General features: G+C 44.0%; 1 protein-coding gene across 6 annotated transcripts in view; it reads left to right on the top strand.

Annotated features, from left to right (window-relative positions):
- LOC148021740 (uncharacterized) overlaps positions 1-12,876 on the top strand; it is a 265,301-nt gene extending 252,425 nt beyond the window's left edge. For 4 of the 6 annotated variants that reach the window (XM_087697262.1, XM_087697269.1, XM_087697263.1 and 1 more), the window contains 3 exons: positions 11,944-11,995; positions 12,239-12,318; positions 12,421-12,875. In XM_087697262.1, coding sequence (XP_087553388.1) covers positions 11,944-11,995; positions 12,239-12,318; positions 12,421-12,555 — 267 coding nt within the window. In that variant the 3' untranslated portion in view covers positions 12,556-12,875. Of the gene's footprint in view, positions 1-11,943; positions 11,996-12,238; positions 12,319-12,420 lie in introns of all 6 variants that reach the window. The other 2 variants (XM_087697266.1, XM_087697265.1) reach the window with 1 other exon arrangement.
- Positions 12,877-13,184: the final 308 nt, after the last annotated feature.

Genomic DNA, 13,184 nt, shown 5'->3' with positions numbered 1-13,184 from the left:
AAGACAGACTGGACGGAAACAACTATTCCCTTTGGTCATTCATGATGAAGAATGCATTAGTGGCCAAGAATTTATGGGATTATGTCAGTGGAGAGGAAACTCGACCGGGAGTTGTAGCTCCCATTACTCCTCCCCATGGCGCACGTGGACAACGGGGACCTCAGCCCGCTCCACCTCAGTCACTTCCTCCAAGAACTGCAGCTCAAAAAGCTTGGGATACACGTGATGCACAAGCCTTGTCGCTGATTGCTCTGGCAGTTCAGCGGTCCATCATACCTCATATCCGTTCGGCATCTTCTTCACGAGATTCATGGTTGACTTTGGAGCATATGTTTGCAGGAAAGAATGAGACTCGGATCTCTTTCTTGAAGAAAGAGTTGGAAACTCTGAATATGTATGAAGGTGATTCTATGCAGGATCACTTAAATAAGATTCAGGACTTGAGGGAGCAGCTCATGAATGTAAATGAGTATTTTTCGGATGCACAGTTGATATCCACCACCTTGAATTCCTTACCTTCTTCGTACTTGTCTTTTCATACTGCATTGAACCTCACCATGAGGATTGCTGAGCACCCACTCACTTTTATTCAACTGGTTAGTTTGCTTCTAGAGGAGGAGCAAACACGGAAAAATAGTGGTGTGGATGCTATAGTCTCTGAGCAGGCTTTTGTGGCAAGACAGAAAGGCAAGAACAGCAAGGTGAAAAATGCTCCACAGAGTTCTGGCACTTCGGGCACATCGCAGAATCAGACACAAGGGGGGACGCAAGCAAAGAAAGGAAAATGTCATTATTGTAAGAAGCCCGGCCACTATATCACTGAGTGCAGAAAGCGCATTGCCAGAGAGAAGAAGGAGTCAGAAATGTCTGTTTCTACTACTCCATCCACTGCTAGTGAGTCTGTGTCCTTTGTTGTGGACAGGGACTATTGTTTTTACACTTGCAGTTATGACATCTCTTGGGCCGATAGAGCACTTAGCTCTACAGAGGATGCTGACACTTGGTTCTTTGACAGTGGTGCTTCTAGACATATTACATCTCGCAGAGATTTGTTTGCTTCAGTTAGTGCACCTCTCGTTGGGAAATCGGTACAGTGTGCCAATAATGCATCATATCCTGTTCGTGGTATTGGGGAGATTCAGCTCACAGCCATTGATGGCTCTATTCTCCGCCTGCAGGATGCTTTGTTTCTACTTGGAATCAAGAAGAATTTGCTTTCTATTTCTTCTTTGGCACGTTGTGGTTTGCAAGTCACCTTTGATGATGACTGTTGCATGGTTAGAGAGAAAGAATGCATGACTTTGGTCTTGACAGGATCTTTGTGTCATGGTTTATATGAGTTGGATGCTTTTTCAGTAGATCAGTCAGCATACTTGACATCCACTCTTACTCCTGCTATGATACAGGCGGAGTTATGGCATGCTCGTTTGGGGCATGTAAACTTTGGCAGCTTGATGCTTTTGCAGCGTACTCAGATGCCGGATGGCTTACCTCCCTTGGAGAGACCTTCTGAGCACTTATGTGAGGGATGCATTTTGGGAAAAATGCGGAAAAATGCATCGGTTCTCATTTCCTCGTGATGTTTCTTTCAGAGCAACAACCAGATTGCAGTTGGTGCATTCAGATGTTTGTGAACCTATGCAGACCATGTCATTGGGTGGCTGCTATTATTTTGTGACATTCATTGATGACTTCACACGTTTTTGCTGGGTCTACTGTTTGAAAAAGAAGTCAGAAGTGTATGATGTATTTTTGGCTTTCAGTGCACTTGTTGAAAATCAGTCTGGCTACATGTCCTCTATGCTGAATTCTTTTTTGCAGCAGAAGAGCATAGTCCATCAGTATACTACAGCTTATACTCCACGGCAGAATGGGATAGCAGAGAGGAAGAATCGGTCACTCATGGAGATGGCCAGATGTATGCTAAAGGCAAAGAGCTTGCCTCATAGTTTTTGGATGGAAGCAGTCATGTGTGCTTGCCATATTTTGAATAGATGCCCTACCAAAGCCTTGAAGACCATCGCACCATTTGAGGCTTGGAACAGCCGTAAACCTTCTGTTGGTTAATTTCGTACCTTTGGGTGTCTTGCCTATGCCCATATTCCATAGGTACTTAGAAAAAAATTGGACAACAAGGCTGTTAAGTGCATTTTTATGGGATATAGCAATGAGAGCAAAGGCTACAGACTCTATGATCCCGTTACGAATAAGGTTTTTGTCAGCAGGGATGTTGTTTTTGATGAAAAATCAGAATTATCCTTGGCTGGTTTGGACACATATCAGACTGCCCGTGATGTTTTTGAAGGGCTGCTGCCCATTACTTTTGGTGATTCAACTGGAGGTTCAGAAAATGAACCTAATGTTCAGCCAGCTGCTCCTATGGAAACTGCAGAAATTCAGCCATTGGCTGATCGAAATATTCAGCATCATGCTGAAACTGAAATTCAGCAAGAGCTTGCACACAGCCAGGATGCTAGACAACTACCTAGATGGTATTTGCAAACTATGCAAGATAGTCCTTTGGATGCACCCATGGCTGGTCGTACTAGAAGGCAAACTCGTTTGCATGATTCAGCACATACCATGGAGTTTATTATGGCAGCAAGTACTTTTGATAATGAAGAGCCTGAATTTTATGAGGATGCACAACACAGTGTGCATTGGATGGCAGCTATGCAAGCTAAATTAGGTTCTATTACTAAGAATCAAACTTGGGATTTGGTGTCCTTGCCATTTGGGAAGAAAGCCATTGGAATGAAATGGGTCTACAAATTGAAAAGAAAAGCAGATGGATCCATTGATAAATACAAGGCACGGTTGGTAGCTAAAGACTACGCACAGAAAAAGGGCATTGATTATGAGGAGACATTTGCTCCTACTTCCCGTATGACGACCATCAGGTCTATGATTCCTTTGGCTGCACATTATGGTTGGACAGTACATCAGCTAGATATCAAGACTGCATTTTACATGGGGAACTTCAGGAGGAAGTTTATGTACAGCAACCCATTGGTTTTGCAGTTGAAGGCTCAGAACATTTGGTATGCAAGCTCAAAAAGGCACTATATGGTTTGAAACAAGCTCCTAGAGCTTGGTATGAAAAAATAGATGCTTTCTTGCTTGGTCAGGGGTTTTTAAACAGCTCATCTGAGTCTACCCTTTACGTATGTAAAGAAGGGGGATCTATGCTGATTTTATGTCTTTATGTTGATGACCTTTTGCTCACTGGAACACATGCTGATCAGATTTCAGCATTCAAACAAAATTTGCAGCAAACTTTTGACATGTCTGACTTGGGAGTTTTGCATTACTACTTGGGCATCCAATTCATACATAATGCTCGAGGTATTGGGTTATCACAGTCAAGGTATATTGGGCAGCTTCTTGAGAAGTTTGGCTTACAGGATTGTAAGCCAGTTTGTACTCCCATGAAACCTGGACCGAAACTGTCATTACATGATGACAGTGATTTGTTTGATATACATACATATGCTCCTACAGCAGTTGGATGTCTTATCTATCTATGCAATACTAGGCCGGACATACAGTTTGCAGTTTCAGCTTTGAGCAAGTATATGCATCAGCCACGTATGTCACATTGGCAAGCTGTCAAGCGTGTTTTTCGCTACTTGCAGGGTACTCATTCTCTTGGGTTGCTTTATGCCAAGGGGGGACCACTGCAGTTACATGCTTACAGTGATTCTGATTGGGCTGGTGATTATGATACACATCACTCCACTAGTGGCAATTGTTTCTTTCTTGGCTCTTCTTGCATTTCTTGGCTTAGCAAGAAACAATCCACTGTTGCCACATCGTCATGTGAAGCTGAATACAAGGCAGCTTTCACTACCACAGTTGAATGCATATGGCTTAGACGCTTACTAGCTAATTTGGATGTATCTGTTACTGAGCCTACTTCTTTGTTCACTGACAGTCAGAGTGCCATTGCAGTGGCACGGAACCCAATGTTTCATGCTCGCTCAAAACACATTGAGATTCACTATCACTTTGTCAGAGAGAGGCTACATGCAGGTGATATCAACCTTGTCTATTGTCCTACCACTAGTAATGTGGCAGACATCTTCACCAAAGCTTTTCCTCGTGACAAATTTGAAGCATTTCGAGATGCTTTAAATTTGATATCCTTTGGTGGCGGATGATCCTTGTACTCTTGATCACTCTTCACTCCAGGGGGGTTTGTTGGGTATTTGACTCACGCCTTACTTACACCTACGCTCATATGGGAGTGTCGGTGATCAGTAGGACACTGGGGCACTTTTTACTCTCGGTAGGAGAGGTTTTTTTCCCAGACTTATGGTCTTATTGTCGTATGTAGTTATTTGCTTATGTTACACACATTTGGGCACTTAGTGTGTGTCGGGTGTGAACACCCCCTACAACCCTAAGGTTTAAGGGTTGTACTTTGTACTTTCAGGTTATACTCATTCAGTCTATTCTCTTGGGTGTCGTGCTTGAACTCTGTCTCTCACTCTTACACTGTCTACTGAATCCCAGCTGTACCTCGATCCTCTGTTCTCACATGGATATCTAGATGTATACATGCTAGAGGTGAGTAGAAATTGGCCAAATGAGGGTATTATCTCACTAGCTTGAGATGTAGTGCTCATCACTCTCCACCTCCTCTTGGCATAGTTTGAAAATCTGCTCAACTTGGGGAATGTAGGATATGTGTGTGAGAGAGAGAGAGAGAGAGAGAGAGAGGGGGCCTTCTAATCCATTTTTTTTTAAAAAGGACCTTCTACAAAGAGCCCACATGCACAAAAATAATAGTGACCTTATAGTTCTATGCATACATATTAGGCATAGCCACCGCCATAATCTATCTTGATGCTTTGAAAGGTGACTATGATAATTGCTTGTATGGGCAAGGATTGATAAATTTTAATACAAAAATAATATTAAGCAGTAGTGAACTAATGAACAATGCCCTTTTGCTTCAAAAAGGAATTCAACATAGAGAACATATATTCCCCCCCTCAGTCTAAACGGAGAGTCTTCACCCTGTAGCCAAATTGGTTCTCAACAAGTGCTACAAAAGCCAAAAATGCATCACACACTTCTAACTTTTTCACTAAAGAGTAGACCCAGCAGAAGCCAGTAAAGTCATCAATAAAAGTCAAAAAATAGTAACATCCTCCCAAAGACTTTGTCTGCATAGGGCCACATACATCTGAGTGCACTAACTATAACCTAGCTGTGGCTCTAAAAGCAACATCACGGGAAAACGAAAACTAATGCATTTTTTCCAAAATGCATCTCTCGCATAAGTGCTCAAGAGATCTCTCCAAGAGAGGTAACCCATCAAGCATCTGTATATGCTGTAAAAGCATCAAGCTACCATAGTTTACATGCCCCATGCGAGCATGCCATAACTTCGCCTATAACATAGCAGGAGTAAGAGTGGACGCTAAATAGGCCGACTAATCAACTGAAAAGAGCATCCAACTCATATAACCCATGACATAGTGCCAGTCAAGATCAAAGTCATGTGTTCCTTATCTCGCACCATGCATTTGTCATCATCTAAGGTGACCTGCAAACCACACCATGCCAAAGAAAAAATAGATAACAAATTCTTCTTTATACCTCGCACAAACAAAGCATCATGTAGGCGAAGAAAAGAACCATCAATGGTTGTTAGCACAATCTCCCCAATACCTTTAACAAGGTATGATGCATTGTTGGCACACTGTACAGACTTGCCAACTGGGGCTGCAACAACAGAAGCAAACAAATCTCTGCGAGATGTGATATGCCTAGAAGCACCATTGTCAAAAAACCATGTGCATGCATCCTTAGTAGAGCTAAATGCTCTATCAGCCCAAGAAGAGTCATAACTGCATGTATAAAGACAATAGTCCCCGTCTACAACAAAGGACGTTGACTCAGTAGTAGTGGAAGGAGCATCAGAAACAAACATCCTTGACTCCTTTTTCTTCTCCTTGGCTATGCGCTTTCTACACTCAGTAATGTAGTGGCCTGGCTTCTTGCAATAATGGCATTTTTCCTTTTTGACTTGCGTGCCCCCTTTGTTTCTTATTACCCTAATGAAGTGCCTAAAGTCCCAGAGCTCTGCGGAGCATTCTTTGCTTAGCTACCCTTGTCCTTCTATCGTGCCATAAAAGCTTGCTCAAAGGCTATAACATCCACACCACTATTTCCTCTTATCTGCTCCTCCTATAAGAGCAAACTGACCAGCTAAAGAAAAGTAAGTGGCTGTGGGGCAATCCTCATGGTGAGGTTTAAGGCCATATGAAAGGCCAAATACGAGGGCGGCAATGAATTCAGTGTAGTAGATATCATCTGTGCATTTGACTAATACTCATCAACATTCATAAACTGCTCACACAAGTCTTGAATTTTGTTTAGGTGATCCTGCATAGAATCACCCTCATCCATCTTCAGTGTCTCAAGCTCTTTCTTCAAGAAAGAGATGCAGGTCTCATTCTTACCAATAAACGTCCTCTCCAAGGTTAGCCAAGCTTCTCGTGAAGAAGCTATAGACCGAATGCGAGGGATAATAGACCGCTGAACTACCAATGCAATCAGCGACAAAGCCTATGCATCCTATGCCTTTTGTGCTGTTGATTTTTAGGGAAGTGGCTGAAGTGGAGCAAGCTCAACAGGCTAAGTTGCTCGTTGTCCATGTCCTCCTGGAGGAGTAGCAAGAGCTACAACTTCGGGCCTAACTTCTTCACCGCTGACATAGTCCCAAAGATTCTTCGCAATCAGCACATTCTTCATCATGAAGGACTAGAGTTAATAGTTGTTACCATCCAACTTGTCTGCCTTCAATACATAGGTAACTACATCACCTCCCTGATTTGCCATGATAAACAATGCCAAAAAGAGCAAAAGAGCAATGTCCTAGCTGGACCAACTTGGAAATCTCAAAATTTCCAGAAATTACAGCAAGTAATTTGCTGCAATTAGCAAACTGAAGTACACTCTGTCAAAAGTGTTTGTAATGTACGCATTTCAAGGTGCAATAAATGCTCAGCAACAACTGTAGAAGCAAAAGGCCCAAAATTTATTGCCCCAAAATGCTCAAAAACAGTCTATTTCAGACTGAAACTGCTCTACATGTACCAATGTCTTCACAAAACCCAAAAGCCCCAAAATTCTTGTCTTATTTGCCAAGAAATTTGTGTCCCAGACATGTATCGAGACTGCTTGTGCCTGCCCGAGAAAACCCCCTTCCCCAAAGATGAATTTGGAATAAAAATTTAATTTTTACATGAAAAATTTTGTACCTGGCATAGGAACCAATCGAGTTGGTGGCGGGTGGTCTGAGCAGGTGGCAGACTGGTGGTCTAGGCGTTGAGGTTGCAGGGGCAGTGCTGGGCACAGGAGTGCAGGTGGGTGGCAGTTGGACACAAGGTGGTGCATGCGAGCAGCGCTAGCCACAGGCAGGTGGAGGAGACGGGTGGTGCAGGGCAGAGGCGGAGCGCTGGCGGGCTGCAGCGCTGACCAGATGGAGGGCGGTGGTTACAAGCAGGCAGCTGAGGTCAGAGGCAGCAGAGCAGCTGGCGCAGGGCAGAGCTGTAGTCGCTGGTGCTGGCACTGTCTGGAACCACACATTGCTGGCTGGTGGGAGCTGACTGTTCCAGCTGAAGGGCAGTTCCAGAGGGGCTGAGCTGAGCTGTACTCTGAGAAGGGACTGAGCTGTACTCAGCTCTGATACCAAATGTGAGAGATGGAGTGGATCAAAGCTCAGTTGAGAGTGGAGTAGACAGTGTGGAGAGTGGAAGCACGACAGCCAATGCAATAGACTGAAAGTGTAAGATGAAAGTACAAGGTACAACCCTTAATCCTTAGGGTTGTAAGAGGGTGTTCGCACCCGAAGTGTGTGCAACACGATAAGTGCCCGAAAATGTGTAACATAGGCACATAAAATAAAGAGAATAAATCTGGGGGAAAAAAACCTTATATGGAGAGTAAAAAGTGCCCTAGTGTCCTATTGAGATCACCGGCACTCCTCTATGAGTGTAGGCGTGAGTGAAACCCAACACTTTTGCACAAAATAGTTGTCTAGGGGACACCTCTTGTTATACCTGCCACCTGCACAGGGATACCCATAAGGTGAAAACTGTGTTGCCCATCAATATCTTGGCTGCATAGGCTATCAGTGAGGAGGGGCTAGCCAATTCTAGGGGATCACTACACACCTCTCTCTCTCTCTCTCTCTCTCTCTCTCTCTCTCTCTCTCTCTCTAGCATCTTGTTGCCTATTGTTTTACCTCCAAATCCACACCCTTGTAAGTGTCTCTCCATACTTGATGGAGCAAGCACAGCCAGCCCATTAGATATGAGTGCACTTGCCGAGTTAGATCCTATCACAATTTTGGACCTATGGGGCCAGTTGACAAACTGCGTATCAATGTCTTCCGAACAAATCGGTGACAAATTGGAGCCTGCTTTTTTAGGACCTTCCACAAACTCTAGCAAATGAGTAGCAAGCTGTGAAGGAAGGATGATGTGGGTATTGCAGTTGGTGTTGTGGAGAATATCCATCTCATAGATGGTCTTCACCCCCCTCCCAAATGAGGTCTACTTTTGTGGAAAACATCCAGGAGAGAAGTCTAGGTGTATCGACTTGGAGTGAGCACTCAGATGAGTAGCTTGCCAATTAGGACCTAACTCTAGAACTCTGGATTGATGATTCCCAATCCTCCCTCTCAATGATGTCAAATGATAGTCTGCCGAACCACCTTAGCACGGGAGTCCCTAGACCCATCTAAGCTGAACCATAAACAATTCCAGATTAAGCAACATAATTGAGCAAAAATGATAGCAAGAAACACCACCAGGAAGCTATATACCAGGGCATCACCATGAGGACCTGATTGACCACTAGAGCCCTATCAGCAAAGAAGAGGCAGGCCATGCTACAGGAGGTCAGCTTCTGCCGGCGGATTGAATCTGGCACTTGTACAAACTATTGTGATGTCATAATGTCTAGTAGTCCCACGTGTAATCCAAGGTACCAAACTGTTTGTCCCCTGCTCACCCAACTGAACACCAAGCAGATGCCCCAATCAGTGCGAGAGTCAGGGTCTATAAGAAAACCAATTGACTTACATCAATTGATTTTTACACCTGCTACCATGCAAAACACCTCTAGTGCCACCCTCCCTCTCTCTAATATCACCTCGTCATCCTCAACATAGGGGACCATGTTAGCTGCATACTCAAAGTCCAGTAGCTCTGCCTTTATCTTCACTGGCAGCTCATTCGCCTCAAGCCAGTGACTCTTAACTAGTGGAAATAGGACATCTCCTCCAAAAGAGTAAAGAGCTAAGGAGCAAGGGGGCGGCCTTGTCTAGTTGATCACATCAAGCGGAACTTTGCACACCTCTCCTCCCCCCCATAATCTCTCAGCTACTAGCTGACTTGTAGAGTGTTGAGACACTGCTAATCCAGTACTGAGGAATTCCAATAGGGCCACGGTACCCTCCAAGAAGTTCCAATCTACCCTATCATAGGCCTTTTTGAAGTCTAAAAGTAGCACTGCAACCCTTACACAGCTGTGCTCAGCCAACTTTGTACCCTCAAAGTAAGTGAATATGTTATCCAAAATATCCCTACCCCGAGCAAAACCTATGTGTGTCATGAATGAGATTTGGAAGGAGTGGGTGGATGTCAGCTGCCAATCATCTTTGCCAGTGCCTTATAAGCCACTTGACAATAAGGTGATTGAATTCCATTGGGTAAGCTCAAGGCGATCCCCCCCTTTTGGGAAGGAGACAAACTAGACCAACAGAAAGATAGCCTAGTATCATCCCAAAGCTGAAGATCTATTGGAAAGCCTATAGCAAGGGAACCCTTCACCTTCTTTGAGTAGGTAAAGAAAAAGGCCCTGGATAGCCCATTCTCTTCCTATGGCAAGGGAACCCTTCACCTTCTTTGAGTAGACAAAGAAAAAAGCCCTGGATAGCCTGTTCTCTTGTGGGAACTTCTGCCCATCCTATGATTGAAAAGCGCAAAACATATGATGCTCAGTGAAAGGAGTGAGGAATGACTTGCATGACTAGAAAAGGGATGCAATGCCGCACCTGCTCCCTACAGTGGTGTGCTCAAGCTAAGACCATCTCCTGCTAAAAGAACTGTCTATAGAAGTCATTTGCAAGCCCTATCATCTCCTCGGGATAAGATCTCACTCTTCTGTATTGATCACGCCAGCTATGAATGTGATCTCTTGAAGCCCTAGGTTGGCGCACCTAGAAGAACTCAACACATGATGTCCCCTTTCCATACCTGCAACTCTGTCCTCCTGTCGCCTATACTTGCTAGAGTTGCTCATGCCTGCAACTCCTATGCATGGAGGGTGTGACCTCTAAGGGACTCCTGTAGCAGCCTGTGGATGGCTACCAAATCTCATCATAGGACCCTCTCCCCGAAAATTGTTCTCACATGGAGGGTCACCTCAAATCCTGCTTGACTCTCCCATGGTCTATGCCACCTTCTCTACGATTCTTCCATCCTCTGTCCAATCCTTGGCCTGGAGCTATCTGATCTGTCTCCACAGCTTCTCACACTCATAAGTTGAATCTAGAATCCAACATGAGCATGGGTCAAGTGCCGGAGCAGGTGCATCTAGAGAAAGGACCAGAGCATGATCTGGCAATGTGCTAGTGAGGTGCCCCACTCCCATATAGAATTTGTCCAAGTGCCCTAGGAGCATGCCACTCAACCACCTGTACCCCCAAGAAAAGTCTAGTGAGCCATTGCGTCTATGGAAAGGTGGGCCTCTTTAGACTATGCTTGTCATTAGTTATGCCCTGGAAGTTAATGCCTTTTCCCTACTGATCCTCGAAAGTCTCCAAGAGTCCAACTCAGGCCATCCAGCCACACTCTCTCTCTAGATACCAACACATGCTTAAACCTTTGTAGGTGCATAGACATTGAGGATTCCAATGCAAGGACCTCCTGCATCTAGTCTCACCCATAAGGCTCTACTTGCAACAATAATCCCATGATCCGACACATAGGACAACAAGCTCAAGCCAAGTGAGGCATGCTCCTCCATTCTGATCATGGGCACTGCTAGAGTACTCCCAAAAGGTGTGAGGAACCTCTTGGAAGCACCTTCCCAATTCTCCTGTCCTGGGAGGAGGGAGCTCATGCTCCTGAAGAAGAATGTTGATGTATCCTGCAGGGACTGGGTGCAACTCCTACAGACCAATCAGCTTCCTAGGACCTCATGCTCCACTGAACTGGAGCCTATTCACGTTTCAAGATGCTAGGTGTATGCTTATGGGGATATTCTTAAGATTTTCTGGACAGGTTCCTGCTTGGCATAGTTGAAGAGGATGAAGATGGAGAACTAGGGGACATGCAGTGGCTCTTGGTGGCTGGTTTAGAGGGGGAACTCCACTCCCCCATACTAGCCCATGGGCGTAAAGGAGGTTTATGCTCGTGCCTTGGACCACTGAGTGCACCTCTAAGACCCATGTTGTCAGGCAAGCCTCCCTGAGAACTATCGAGCAACCTACCAGTTGTGGCCCTTATGCATCTACTCCATTGATTCGAAAGCAGCTCCAGCATTGCATCTCTCAGCCAGTTGGAAACATGCTTTGTCACCCAGCCAGTTGGAGACTAGTCGCTTATGTACATTTATGTGTCTGCAAAATAATATGATAATGCTTATATATGTTGGGAGAATATAAAGACCTTTGTTGAAGGACAATTAGCTCATACTGCATGGTCTTTTGCAGCCAGCACCTTTTCTTAAGGAAATGCATTGGATTACAAGAGACAACTTTATTTGTGTGTTTGTTTCAAATGTGGGAGCTTACAGGCTAATGATGGCACCACCATTTCTTGTTGTGTGGTTATTCTTGCCACTTTTATACTAGGCAAGAAGATCATGATATATGTAGCTGTGCTGTTTGGTAATGCTTCTCAATGTTTATCTTTTCAGGTCACTGCAAGTGGACTCACTATGACTGCAGAAAGGAATTTCAGTTGTGATGGTAGGCATGATCAGACCTTGATTTATGCTTAGAAATTTATTTTTGCAGATACAATTCAGTCAACAAAAATACTGAATGCACCAGAGCTGCAATGAGCAAATGATTTAGGGAAAATGGTGGTTGTCACACAAGTTTTATCTTTCTCTGTAATAAATGCTGTCTTGAAATCTTTTTCAGTCTTCAAGTAATGATCTGCACATCCATTATGATCGTCTAATTTGCAATGTCATAACCACTGTGCAGTGCTGAGGAAAGACCCTCTGCATCTTCGCGACCATGAGGAATGTGACTTTGTGAAGGCACCATCATTCGGGATGGTAGAGGTGGTTTAATTTCCGGATTAAGCAAATCCAGAAATAGTTGGACAGTCTGTATGTATGTATTGTGTTACAATATGTATTAAGTTGCTATGTTGTAAAATGCAGGTGGAATGGGACCATGATCCAGTTATCAAACTTCAAATTCGAGATGGCATGACAGGAACTGTGAAGCTGGAGTCCAGTCTAAAATTCAGCAGCTGTTCTAGTAGGCATTTCCATAAATTGAATATACTGGGCTAAAGTGCCTGTGTAAATAGTAGTACTATTCTTAGGTCTCTCCATCTTCTCTATTGCACACATACACATGCACACATGCAAGTTTATTTAATAAAAGGAATTAGAGATAGAGATATCTAAGAGCTTCCATGTTTGTTCACATCATATAAACTCACCAAAGAAAGTTCATTCACAATGTAGATTGAGTATGGTAAATTACTACATAGCAAGAGCATATGGAGATTTCATTGGATATTCTCCACTTAGTGTTGTAGTCTTGAAGTATTGAAATGATTCTCAATAATCATGGGTAGTTGATATGGTAGAGTTCTTGTTGCCGTGTTTCTCATCTCCGAGGACCTAATTATCGTTGGGCATTCCTGATTGGTCATGGTGCTTCTGCTTAGTGAATTCTAAGCCTTTAGAGAGGATAAATCATGCCAAGCACTTGATTGTAGAGTCTACCCACTACCAACTAGCTTCAAAAGATGCAAGTCAAAAGCATCAGTTGAAACCTAGAGGGCATAAAAGGAGTTGGGGCTTGGCAAGATTCTTATCATTCATTAGATTGCTAATCCCTCAGCTTCAATCTTATTGTCCCATACCATCCACCCCAAGATAAATAGTCTATATGCATTCTGGGCTCCTCATGT

Source organism: Lygodium microphyllum, chromosome 17 (assembly GCF_053477565.2).
Source record: "Lygodium microphyllum isolate KBCC chromosome 17, Lygodium_microphyllum_v1.1.10, whole genome shotgun sequence".
Taxonomy (NCBI): Eukaryota; Viridiplantae; Streptophyta; class Polypodiopsida; order Schizaeales; family Lygodiaceae; genus Lygodium; species Lygodium microphyllum.
Note: the sequence above shows the minus strand (reverse complement) of the source record. Positions and strands in the feature narration are given on the sequence as shown.